The sequence below is a fragment of the Rattus norvegicus genome, chromosome 7, assembly GCF_021556685.1.
Source record: "Rattus norvegicus strain SHRSP/BbbUtx chromosome 7, alternate assembly SHRSP_T2T, whole genome shotgun sequence".
NCBI lineage: Eukaryota > Metazoa > Chordata > Mammalia > Rodentia > Muridae > Rattus > Rattus norvegicus.
Window position 1 is genome coordinate 19,730,079 of NC_141540.1, and position 12,243 is coordinate 19,742,321.

Below are 12,243 nucleotides of genomic sequence, written 5' to 3' on the forward strand. Positions count from 1 at the left end.
ACATTCCCATTTCCCAGGCCTGGCCCCTGTGGGTGGAATGTGTGAGCGTGAGAGGAGCTGCAGCATCAATGAAGATATCGGCCTGGCCACAGCTTTCACCATTGCCCACGAGATCGGGCACACGTGAGGCCAGGGGACACAAGATAGGGGAGGATAAGAGAATCTGGGTTGGGTTCCCTTAGTGCCTGGCAGAGCTGATACCTCTCTCCTCAGATTCGGCATGAATCACGATGGTGTGGGAAACGGCTGCGGGGCTCGAGGTCAGGACCCTGCAAAGCTCATGGCTGCCCATATCACCATGAAGACTAATCCATTCGTGTGGTCATCATGCAGTCGAGATTACATCACCAGCTTTCTGGAGTGAGCATGGGCCCCATGACCCACTAGGTGGGGCACAGACATGTTGGGAAAGCTGAGTCCATTGCCATACCTAGCTGGTATAACCCTGAGGTCATGGCCTTGGGGCCCCTTGGCATGACAGCTTTTTTCTTCTAATCACAGCTCGGGCCTGGGGCTTTGCTTGAACAACCGGCCTCCCAGACAGGACTTCGTGTACCCAACGGTGGCTCCTGGCCAGGCCTATGATGCTGATGAGCAGTGCCGATTCCAGCATGGAGTCAAATCGCGTCAGTGTAAATACGGGGTAGAGAGAGCCTTCCTGCTTTCCTTCCTGGGAAGGGGAGGTGACCCAAGGGTGGGAAGTTTCACTGGACACCCTCCAGGGGAAGCAGAGGGACAGGACAGCAGGAAATGGGATGAAATGAACTCCCTGGTTCCTGTAGGGATGCAGGAGGACCAAAGCATGTGGAATATCATGCCAAGCAAGCCAACAAAGATTGAGAATAAGAACATAGTTTTGAGCTTGGGGAAGAGACTCAGTCAGGAAGGGGTTCGCTTTGCAAGCCTAAGGTATGACTGACAGAACCATATATAACCTTGACGTGGTGGTGAGTGTGTACAAACCAGGCTTTGGAGCAGGGGTCTGTAGATTCCTGGGGCTGGCTCACTGGCTGGCCAGCCCACTTGGTCATTTTCAGAGAAGGAACAACAGCCGAGGTTGACCTCGGGCCTTAACGTGCCTGTGTGCCATGCACGTTCAAGTGCCTGTATTCACATATTTGCACACACTTGCACACACACACAGTAGGATGGCTTATATGTCTGGACAACTAATTTGAGGGCTTGATTAAGTGCCCCCTAAAGGCCACTTGTGGGCTGCAACAATATGTGGGTTCTAAGACCTTCAACTAGTTAATTATGAGCAACGTATGCAGATTCCTGGTGAAATGGTTTCCCTAGAAATGGGGCTACTACTTTACTTGCCATGAACTGGAGAGAACCTTCCAGGGACTCTGACCAACTCCCTTACCTTCCCTGAGGCTCAGACACAAAGTTTCATCTTGGCATTAGTAAATAAGCTAGGGCAAGGGTTTGTGTGTTGGAGTTGGTGGGGAGGCTCACACCTTTAATCCCAGCACTCAGGAGGCAGCGTGGACCTCTGTGATTCTGAAGTCAGTCTGCTCCTCTGACTTTGTAACGTAACAAATTCCAGGCCTGCCAGTGCTATATGCAATGAGAGTCCATCTCAAAAATAGGAGCTAAGTAACTGGAAAGAGAACTCAGTGTGTAAGAGCACTTGCTACATAAACACAAGTGTCTGAGTTCAAAATTCAAGCACCCACATGAATCCCTAGTACCCCTAAGTGCCGTGGTGGGGTAGACAGGCTACTGGGACTTCCTAGCACTTCGTGCAGTGAGAGACCATGTCTCAAGGGAATGAGGCAGAAAGAGGTATGTGATGCACCAGAAGAAAAAGAAGTGAGTTGGTATGCAGAGGACCCCACTCCCAGCTTTCCCTCCCCATCCCTGGAAGCTGAAGATCTGCTGGCTTCCTATGTTGGTGACAGTTCAGCCAGTTAGCCCCTCCTCTGCCCAGCTCCATCATTTCCTTAATCACACTCTGATCCACTTCGGCCTTATCCTAGTGAGCCTAGCCCAGCTCCAATCTTCCACACTCTCCACGGGAAGCCTCTGCATTTACATAGCTATTCCCAAGATTGGTGCAAAAGAGGCCAGATGACCATCAAACTGCTCCTCACTTCCTCTCACCAAGAAAACCCTGAAGCAAGCAGTATTTTGACATATTTACTTTATTTCTTTTTTAAGACAGGGTCTCAGCTGTCCTGGAATTTGCTATGTAGGCCAGGCTGGCCTCATCCTCACAGAGATCCACTTTCTGGGATCAGCCATCTGTGCCACTGTGCACTGCCAGACATTTTTACTCTTGTCCCACCCCAACTTTAATTTTGCTCGTCACCCCAGCACCTTCTAAGGAATTCTGGGCCCACCTGTGAATGTCTTCTGTGTCTTGGAACTTAACAAGGATGATAGTAGCTGATGCTTACTGAGAATTTCCTATTTCCTATGAACCAAGCATGTGGTATACATAATCTCATTTAAACTTCCAATAAACAGTACCCTAAGCAATAGATGAACAGATGGGGCTTCAGGAGGGTAGTGCACGTGTGTGTGTGTGTGTGTGTGTGTGTGTATCTACATGTGTGCAAGCGTGCTACAATTGTAAGAACACAAACTGTTGTACTTTGTACTTTAAGTCAACATTTTGCTTCAGCGTTGAAAATTTTCTTTTATACATTATATGGAAGGCATACATACATGTGGAAGCCAAAGAATTGCCTTTGGGAGTCAGATCTCCTGCCATAGGTTCCAAGGATCGGATTCACGTCATCAGGGTGGTTTTACCTACTAAGCCGTCTTGCCAGCTTAGCTATCTGTTTGTCTCTATCGCCCAGTCTCTTTTAGATTTATTTGTATTAGTTATGTGTTTGTGTGCATGTGTGTTCGTATACATAGAACTGTAGAAGCCAGACGAGGAGCATCAGATCCCTCAGAGCTGGAGTTGCTGGTGTTTGTGAGCTGGGACCCAAACTCTGGTCCTCAAAATAAGCAGCGAGTGCTGTTAACCGCTAACCCATCTCTCTACACCAACACCCCACGCCTAGGCGATTCCGTCTCCATATTTTACTTATGCTTATGTGATGAGTACTTTATTGACTGAGCTATCTCCCCAGACTCTGAATCTTTTATTTTTGAATAAAACTTATTCTTGACATAGTAAAAATCATTTACTACATGGAAACTAGTTGATAGGAGTTAGGCTGAGTTGGTATTGTGCTTGCATTTATGAAGGCTGGGTTCTATCTAAGCACATTTGAGGTAAAAGGTCAGAAGTTTAAAGTCATCGTTGGCCACACAGTCTGATGAAGGCTAGTCTGGGATACAGACAATCCTTGCTAAAGAATTAGAATAATTGTGTGTAGAGTTTAATTCCTGGTCTAGCATTATCTGTGTTCATTGTTATCCAGTCAGAGGACATTTATATAAGCTGTCTCATTGATATTGTCAGAAAATGGGCCTAGATAAGGGCTGTGAATTCCAAGTCAGTACAAAGTTGAAATCTGGAGTAGCCTAGGAGTTATTACATGTACAACAGTGTCTCCTTGTGAGGCAGAGGTCAAAAGCAGGGCTGGAATAAGTACATCTTAAGGAGTGTCCGAAATGGGGTTGAAGCTGAAGTGGTTTCATATTTTTATACACGGCCATGAAAATACAAGTCGGGTGAAGACAGAAAACATGGCATGTCTCTGTGAGGGGCAGAAATCAGGTACTCTCTAGAGAGAACTGTTGTTTAAAGAGTGCTTTTGAAATGTGCGTACAGGTATCTCTTCAGCTGACCCTAGAAGGGTACCTACTTATAACCATTGCTTAGTTCAAATCCAGATCTTCAAATCCAAGTCTCTCATCAGCCTGGAACTCAGGGATTGACTTGGAAGGGTTTTATTCAGAGAGGATTGCAGATGAATCCTTGGATGGAATGATTCTGAGAGGGTAGGAAGTAGGCTACAGTGAAATTTCACTGTGCCTGATCCTGGTGAGGCTTCTCTCCAGGGATACTAACCTTGACCTAAAGAGTCAAAACACCTTTCTGGACTGCTTCAGTTTTGTACAACAAATAAATGACCTGAGCCAGCCCAAGCAGGATTCAGAGGAAGTAGAGGAATGACCCCACAAATCCTACCTGGTCTTGAACCTGCCATACATTTTATCAGCTGAAAAAAACTACGAATGAAATTCTTGTCCTGTGCCAGCCCTGACTTTTCAAATTGTTCTCTCCTGTGTTGCTTCACTGGCCCTCCAAAAGTGAAAATCCCTGCTGTCTTCCATAGTAGGTCCCAGATTCGGGAAGAACCTGAAGTCTGTAAAATTCAATGTCCATTTCAAAGGTCTGGGTTAGACTAGGCTGTAAGTGGTGTGACACCTAGCTAGTGACTTTTCCTCTTTTCTGTCATAATACATTTATTTATTTTGGGCGTGTTTATTCCACAACATGTGTGTGGAGGTCACAGGACAATTTCAGGAGTCACTCCCTCCTTTCACCATGTGGATCCTAGGGATGGAATTCAGGTCTTCAGGCTTGGCAGCAAATGCCTCTACCTGATGAGCCATCTTTATGTCCTTGAGGGATGCTATCTTTCCACAGCATGGTTTTCTTGCACCCAAATAAATATCACAATGCTCAAAGGAGGTTTTGTAGCAACTATAAACTGTTCTATACATACTGACAAAAGAGAAGCATCAGGCCATGATCCCAAAGGGGGATCATTAGGACCCAGGAAAGTGCTGGGTCCCCCAAGGCAAGCCTGTGAGATGACAATGAGCCTGAGTGGTCTCTTCCACTCTGCAGGAGGTCTGCAGTGAACTGTGGTGTCTGAGCAAGAGCAATCGGTGCATCACCAATAGCATCCCAGCTGCTGAGGGAACACTGTGCCAAACACACACTATCGACAAAGGGGTGAGCACCACCAACAGCTTTCCCCTGGGCCCTGCTGCCCCGCCCGAGCCCACCGCCCCTAGCACCCCAAGCCACGCCCCTCATTTGTTTAAATACTGTGGTGATTCAAGCTGTCCTGCAGTATATCAGACTCCCTGCATTCAGATCCAGCCTTTCCTCATGTCGTACACCCCCATTCCAGAGTGGACTGCACCTGTAATTTGGGGGATGGCTGACAGAAGAGAAGCACTGAACCCAGAGCTCTGTAAAGTCAAACTCCTCCCTTTCCTCCCCTCCTCCTCTCCCATCTTTTCCCCAGTGGTGCTACAAACGAGTGTGTGTCCCCTTTGGGTCTCGACCAGAGGGTGTAGACGGGGCCTGGGGCCCATGGACTCCATGGGGTGACTGCAGCAGGTCATGTGGCGGTGGTGTGTCATCTTCCAGTCGTCACTGCGACAGTCCCAGGTCAGCCCTTGAGACCCTCTCCCAACAGTGAGGCAACCTCCAACCTCATCACCCACTGCCTCATCTCCCTCCATTGTCCCCTGCTTCTTCCAGGCCAACCATTGGGGGCAAGTACTGTCTGGGCGAGAGACGGAGGCACCGGTCCTGCAACACCAATGTGAGTTTTCCAAGGAACCCTTCAAGCTCCATGGTCCTGTCCCAGCCAACCTTCATTGCCTTCCCTGTCTATCTATCACCCTACCTCTACACAAGCACCTCCCTTATCATCTAGTCTTCAAACTGTTTCACTATAGAAATAAGCTCCCTTAAAATAATTACCCTCACTCTTGCCACCCACTCCAAATACAGTGTCTTCACTCTTCTCAGTTCAATTACCCTCAGAATCCAGCCCCTGCTCACTGCTATCCATCAAAGCCTGATTGAGCTTACTCTCACCAAACTGACCTCTCACCCAGGTTCTCTCTCCTTTTGAAGTCCATTTTGAGTGTGTTGCCCTCTGGAGCTTCCTACTTGCTTCCTCCTCAAATATTGGAGTTCCTTTTGGTTGAGGATGGATCCATTACCTAATGATGAAGATGTTTAGATGTGCAGGCCAACGAGCCAGAGAAAGGGATGCTCAGAAGTCAGGAAAAGCTGCTTTAGGAATGGGCAGTGGCCTTTGAGGTCCCCTGTGTAGGAATTATCAGAGCATTTCTCTGCCCCTCACATTAAAAAAGGACTCAGTATTTGCTCCCAAACCAGCTCTATCTTATACCTCCTGTCTCAAGAAAAGTATGAACTCAGGACCCAGGCATCTACCTCCAGCTCAGACTTAATATCACCCAGTTCACATATCATAAGCCAGGTATGGTGGTACACACCTGTGACACTGGCACTTGGCTGAGGCAGGAGGATTACAAGTTTGGCCTATGTACAGTAAGAGCCTGTCTCAAAAATAAATACACAGGGGCTGGGGAGATGGTTTTAAAGTGCCTCAAACAAGAACACAAACACAAATATTCACACATTCACAAAACATTTCCTATGTACCTTCATAGCTCCAGTGGACACCATCCATTCTCACCTGGACTCCTGCCTCTAGCCTCATTCACTTGACTCATGCCACTCAAAACAACAGGTCTTTGCCCTAATTTCTTCATACCTGCCCCAGGACTGTCCACCTGGCTCCCAGGACTTCAGAGAAATGCAGTGCTCTGAATTTGACAGTGTTCCTTTCCGTGGAAAATTCTACACATGGAAGACGTACCGAGGAGGTGAGTGAGACATACCCAGAGGCTGTAGGAACACGAGTACAACAGCAGTTGGCTTAGAGACTCATGGAGCCCTCGTCCTCTGCCCAAGGAAACAGTTGTCCTTGATACAACTCAGTGGTCCTTTGTATGTAGGGAAACTTCCCTGTTCCCTGTCCGTGGAGTCTGGGGTCTGTCGCTCTTGTCCCTCAGGCAGGGAGCTCCAGGGTGACCTGGCTCCAAGTCTGATGGGGCCATGCCCCCCAGGGGGCGTGAAGGCCTGCTCGCTGACTTGCCTAGCAGATGGCTTCAACTTTTACACGGAGAGAGCAGCAGCTGTGGTGGATGGAACACCCTGCCGCCCTGACACAGTGGACATTTGTGTCAGCGGCGAGTGCAAGGTAGAGGAAGAAAGAAAGGTTGGGGAGGTTAGGGGCAGACACTCCATGATACCATCAACACAACCACTATCTTTCTATACAGCATGTGGGCTGTGACAGGGTCCTGGGTTCTGATCTCCGAGAGGACAAATGCAGAGTGTGTGGGGGTGACGGCAGTGCCTGTGAGACCATTGAGGGGGTCTTCAGCCCAGCTTTGCCAGGAACTGGTAAGAGTACTTCCCTCTACATCCCTCTTGTGACTGGGATCAGAGTTAGTCTTGTTATAGTCACCAAAACCAGTAACTCCTTAGATGTGGGGATCCTGTGGGATCTGAATTAGAGTAAGGGTCCTGAGAACCCACAAAAGTCCTGGGAGTGCAGAATTGCCTTAATTTTCTTGTTGAGACAAAATACCTCACCAGGAGAGAAGAGAGCGAGAGACAGAGAGACAGAGACAGAGACAGAGTGAGAGACAGAGAGAGAGAGAGAGAGAGAGAGAGAGAGAGAGAGAGAGAGAGTGTGTCTTGCAGTTTGAGGAGACATAATGCATCATGATGCTTAGCTTAAAAAAAAAAAAATCACATACAAACATGCCCAGAGACTTGTCTCCGAGGTGAAATCTAGATACTGTGAAGTTGACAATCAGTGTTATCCAATCACAATCATAATTAGGAAGGGCCTTAGCTACTGACTTGGAGTCTGCCATATGAAAATTCATATGAGTTGGGACTGTGGATCTCTCCTCCATCATCCCCAGGGCTTCAGGATGGGTGCAAGGAGGTCATTTTCTATCCTGTGAGTCTAAGGGGCTGGGGAGCTCTCTGTACCAGTAGAGGTCTTACTATAAGAGAACCAAGAAGACATTCAGAACACCCTTTTCAGCTTGTGTTGAGAAAGAGCACTCAGGAGTAGGGGATGAGCTTGGGTTCTAGAAGGATGAAGCTGATAGTATTGCCAGAGTCATTGTGGCCAGATCATACAGGACTGGCAGAAACCACAAAGGATGAGTTACTCTCCAGGCTGGGTTAGATTAGAGATGGTTTGCTTGATGGCTTGGTTGGTTTAAGACTCGAACACTGCCCTGGGCAGTGGTGGCACACAACTTTAATCTCAGCGTTTGGGATGCAGAGGCAGATGGATCACTGAGTTACAGGTCAGCATGGTCTACAGAGTGAGTTCCAGAACAGCCAGGGCTACACAGAGAAACCGTGTCTTGAAGAAAAAAGAAAAAGAAAAAGAAAGACTAAGACATCTAACCTGAGGAAATGCTCAATCAGTAAAGGGTTTGTTATATAAATGTGAATACCTGATATTGATCTGCAAAGCCTACATTTAAAAAAAAAAAATCTGGGCATGGGTCAGGCAGCCTAATGAGTGAAAGTACATACCTCAAAGCGTGACAATTTCCAGAACCTAAGGTGGAAGGAAAGAACTAAGTCCTGGCGTGTGTGTGATCCTGATCTACACCTACACCTACACACACACACACACACACACACACACACACACACACACAGAGAGAGAGAGAGAGAGAGAGAGAGAGAGAGAGAGAGAGAGAGAGAGAGAGAGAACCTAGATTACATTATAGCCTAGATTCAGGTTTGGGGTAATTAGGGTGCAAAAGGTAAGAGAGGTGCTGTAAACCTGGCAGGTCAAGGGAAGCCTAGGAACGAAGTGAGAAAAGTGCTGGGGAGATGGCGGCTTGGTCAGTAACACATGCTTGACAAAGGAGAATAAGGACATGAGTTTGATCCCCAGTGCCTATACAGAAACCTAAGCAACAGCATGTGCTTGTAACCATAGCTCTGGGAAGGTGGAGTCTGGAGGAGCCCTGAGACTAGCCAGCCAATCTCAGCTAATCTAGAAGTACTAGGTCCTCGTGAGTAATGCTGCCTCAGAAGTCAAGGTTGGGGCTGGCAGGTAACTCAGCAGCTAAGAACATGTACTGTTTTTATAGTGAATCAAGTTTTGTCCCCAGCACCCACATCAGGTGTCTCATAACCACCTGTAAATTCAGCTCCAGAGGATCTGATGCCATCTTCTGGTCTACACACACACACACACACACACACACACACACACACACACACACACACACACTTAAAAATACATTTTTGTAGAGTCTCATTGTGTAGCTCTCACTGTCCTGGAACTCATGTAGACCAGTCTAGCCTAGAACTCATAAAGACTCACCTACTTCTGCTTCCTGAGTGCTGATATTAAAGACATCTGCCATTACCCCAGGGGGAAAAAAATTAGAACCAAGAGTTAAGTCAAGGACTTTTTTAAAAATAACTAATAAGTAAATTTTAAAATTTAAGTTTAAAAGAAAAAATATATGGCTCCTGAGGAACAGTTCCCGGAGGCTGAACTCTGACCTCCACATGCACACATACATGGACCTAAGAACTCATGAACACATAAAAACATACAGCAAAGATAAAAGATAGAAAAAAGTTAGATTTAGAAGTTAGAGGACAGGGTGTCTGCCATTCATGATTCTGGGATGTGCACTAGGAAAGAGTCCATGTAGACATCCAGGTGACCAGGATAGGCAACAAGCTGTCCATAATGTTGGGAGAAACAAAAAAGACACTGGGTTGGGAGACAGGGTGAAGCCATCAAAGGACATTGGAGTAATAAGAGAACAGGGAAAGAGAAATAAAAGACTGAGGCATTCTAAGGCCTAAGAGTACCTGATCTCTGCCAACCCCTGGAGTGCCCCCAGCACCCTGATGGTAGGATATTGACTAGACTGGGAATCAGAAATACAGCCCAAAGGGAATGAGATTGCAGAATCCCATACCGGACAATGTGGGGGTCCAGGCATAGAAGCTAAGAATCTTGAGAGCATGGGTGAGCAGAGACGCAGTAGTCACAGCTAGGCAGTCAATAGTGGTGCCTCATGGAAGACCAAGTCTGACACTCAAATCTCAAAATGTCACCTGTATGGATTTTGACTTCCATGGTATCCCTTTCCCTCTGCCTTAGCCCAACCTCAACTTAATTGCTGAGGAATTAGATCCACCCATTCACTGTAAATCAACTTTGGGTTCAAATCATATCCAGCCACTTCTTACCTGTAAACCCCTGGTGAGCTGCCTAGCTTCCCTGGGCCTTGGTTTTACAATCTGTGAGATGATCACAATGAGATAAACAGATAGTTCAGTCACTGTCTTAGAGTGTTACTGCTGAGAAGAGACACCATAACCAAGGCAACTCTTATAAAGGACAACATATAATTGGGGCTGGCTTACATGGTTCAGAGGTTCAGTACATTATCATCAAGGCGGGAGCATGGCAGCATCCAGGCAGGTACGGTGATGGAGGAGCTGAGAGTTCTACAACTTGTTCCAAAGGCAAACAGAAGACTGGCTTCCAGGCAGCTAGGATGAGGATCTTTAAACCCAAACCCACAGTGACATACTTCCTTCATCAAGGCCACACCTACTCCAACAAGGTCACACTTCAAAATAGTGCCACTCCCTAGACCAAGTGTATTCAGACCACCATAGTCAATAAAGTGCAAACATAAGAATTGATATCAACGTATGCTTGATCCCCAGGACCCACTGGTGGGAGGAGAAAACAATCCTGAAAAGTGTCCTCTGATTTATACACACCATGCTACCTACACACACACTCTCTCTCTCTCTCTCTCTCTCTCTCTCTCTCTCTCTCTCTCTCTCCCTCCCCCCCTCCCCGTGTGGTGTTTGTGTGTGTGTGTGTGTGTGTGTGTGTGTGTGTGTGTGTGTGTGTGTGTGACAGAGACAGCGACAGATAAACAGATAATGAGAATGATGGTCCATCTATTTTATAAGGTCTAAATGAGTCTGTAGTGCTATAGCCCTCTAAGCATGTACATGGAATAGCTATCTGCAGTCATCAGGTGTGAAGGATGAGGGACACAAGACAAAGTAGAGGCAGGCTGAGTGGGTGACAGCTGAATTCCACCACCCAGGGTATGAGGACGTCGTCTGGATCCCCAAAGGCTCAGTCCACATTTTCATCCAAGATCTGAACCTGTCCCTTAGTCACCTGGGTAAGCAAAGACAGAGGGATAAGGATTGTGATTCCATGGGAGTTGGGAGACAAAGAGAATGACTTCAGTTCTGACACCTGTGCTTTAACCTAGCCCTAAAGGGGGACCAGGAGTCTCTGCTACTGGAGGGGCTACCTGGGACCTCCCAACCTCACCGCCTTCCCCTGGCTGGGACCACATTTCATCTACGGCAGGGACCAGACCAGGCCCAGAGCCTAGAAGCCCTGGGACCCATTAATGCATCTCTCATCATCATGGTAACAACGAGGCTAGAGCAAAAGTACAGAAGTATCCTATGGGGATGGGAATTCCATGACACCTCCAACCACTGTTCCCTGTACGTTTAGGTGCTGGCCCAGGCAGAGTTGCCTGCTCTCCGCTACCGCTTCAATGCACCCATTGCCCGGGATGCACTGCCTCCCTACTCCTGGCACTATGCCCCCTGGACCAAATGCTCAGCTCAGTGTGCAGGCGGTGAGACCGGGGTGTGGGCCAGGCACCGGCACTGCAGCCAACCTGAGCTTCTCCGGACTAGCCAGGGCTGAGACGGCTTCTCCCTTCCCCCAGGCAGCCAGGTCCAAGTGGTGGAGTGCCGAAATCAGCTGGACAGCTCAGCAGTGGCCCCACACTACTGCAGTGCCCACAGCAAATTACCCAAGAGGCAGCGTGCCTGCAACACAGAACCATGCCCACCAGAGTAAGTGTCCTCTATGGGGGCAAGATGACCCAGGGTTGGGTGAGAGTGTTCTCTGCAATCAGGGTGAGTGGTCATAGGAGAGTGGAAAGTGGGTAGGTTACTGAAGAACTGGAGTGACAACAGGTTGAGTACTAGAGTTAAGGAGCTCATAGGGTCAAGAGGTCAAGTGCTCAGGATGAGGGTCAAAGCCAGATTGTCAGCTGAATGTATATGCTTGTTATCCCAACACTTGGGAGGGTGAGACAGAGAGTTAAGAGTTCAGGGCCCACCAGGATTACCTAGTAGATTAGAAGCCACCCTGAGCTATATATCTTGTCTCAAAAAAACAATAAGCAGCAATCTGAGAGATGGCTCAGTAGTTAAGAGTACTAGCTTTTTAATTATAAGGAGCTCAGAGCCCAGTGTCTGGTAGATCACAAGTGACTGTTACTCCAGCTCCAAGGGCACTTCTGTGCCCTCACAGGTACCAACATATACATGTGTGCACATATTCACATAGACATACACACAGTTAAACACATAGATAAACCTAAGTACAGGGAGACACTCAAGGTCACACATGTTTACACACACACACA

The 12,243-nt window shown here is 47.7% G+C and overlaps 1 protein-coding gene across 26 annotated transcripts in view; it reads left to right on the forward strand.

The window, feature by feature from the left end:
• The window catches only part of Adamts10 (ADAM metallopeptidase with thrombospondin type 1 motif, 10), a 29,912-nt gene that overhangs the window by 14,068 nt on the left and 3,601 nt on the right, over positions 1-12,243 (forward strand). For 8 of the 26 annotated variants that reach the window (NM_001271445.1, XM_087557086.1, XM_087557081.1 and 5 more), the window contains 13 exon segments: positions 18-123; positions 214-360; positions 502-643; positions 4,766-4,873; positions 5,172-5,317; positions 5,411-5,474; positions 6,468-6,570; positions 6,814-6,947; positions 7,030-7,153; positions 10,888-10,968; positions 11,062-11,225; positions 11,316-11,442; positions 11,536-11,665. In NM_001271445.1, coding sequence (NP_001258374.1) covers positions 18-123; positions 214-360; positions 502-643; positions 4,766-4,873; positions 5,172-5,317; positions 5,411-5,474; positions 6,468-6,570; positions 6,814-6,947; positions 7,030-7,153; positions 10,888-10,968; positions 11,062-11,225; positions 11,316-11,442; positions 11,536-11,665 — 1,576 coding nt within the window. 26 annotated transcript variants of the gene reach the window in all.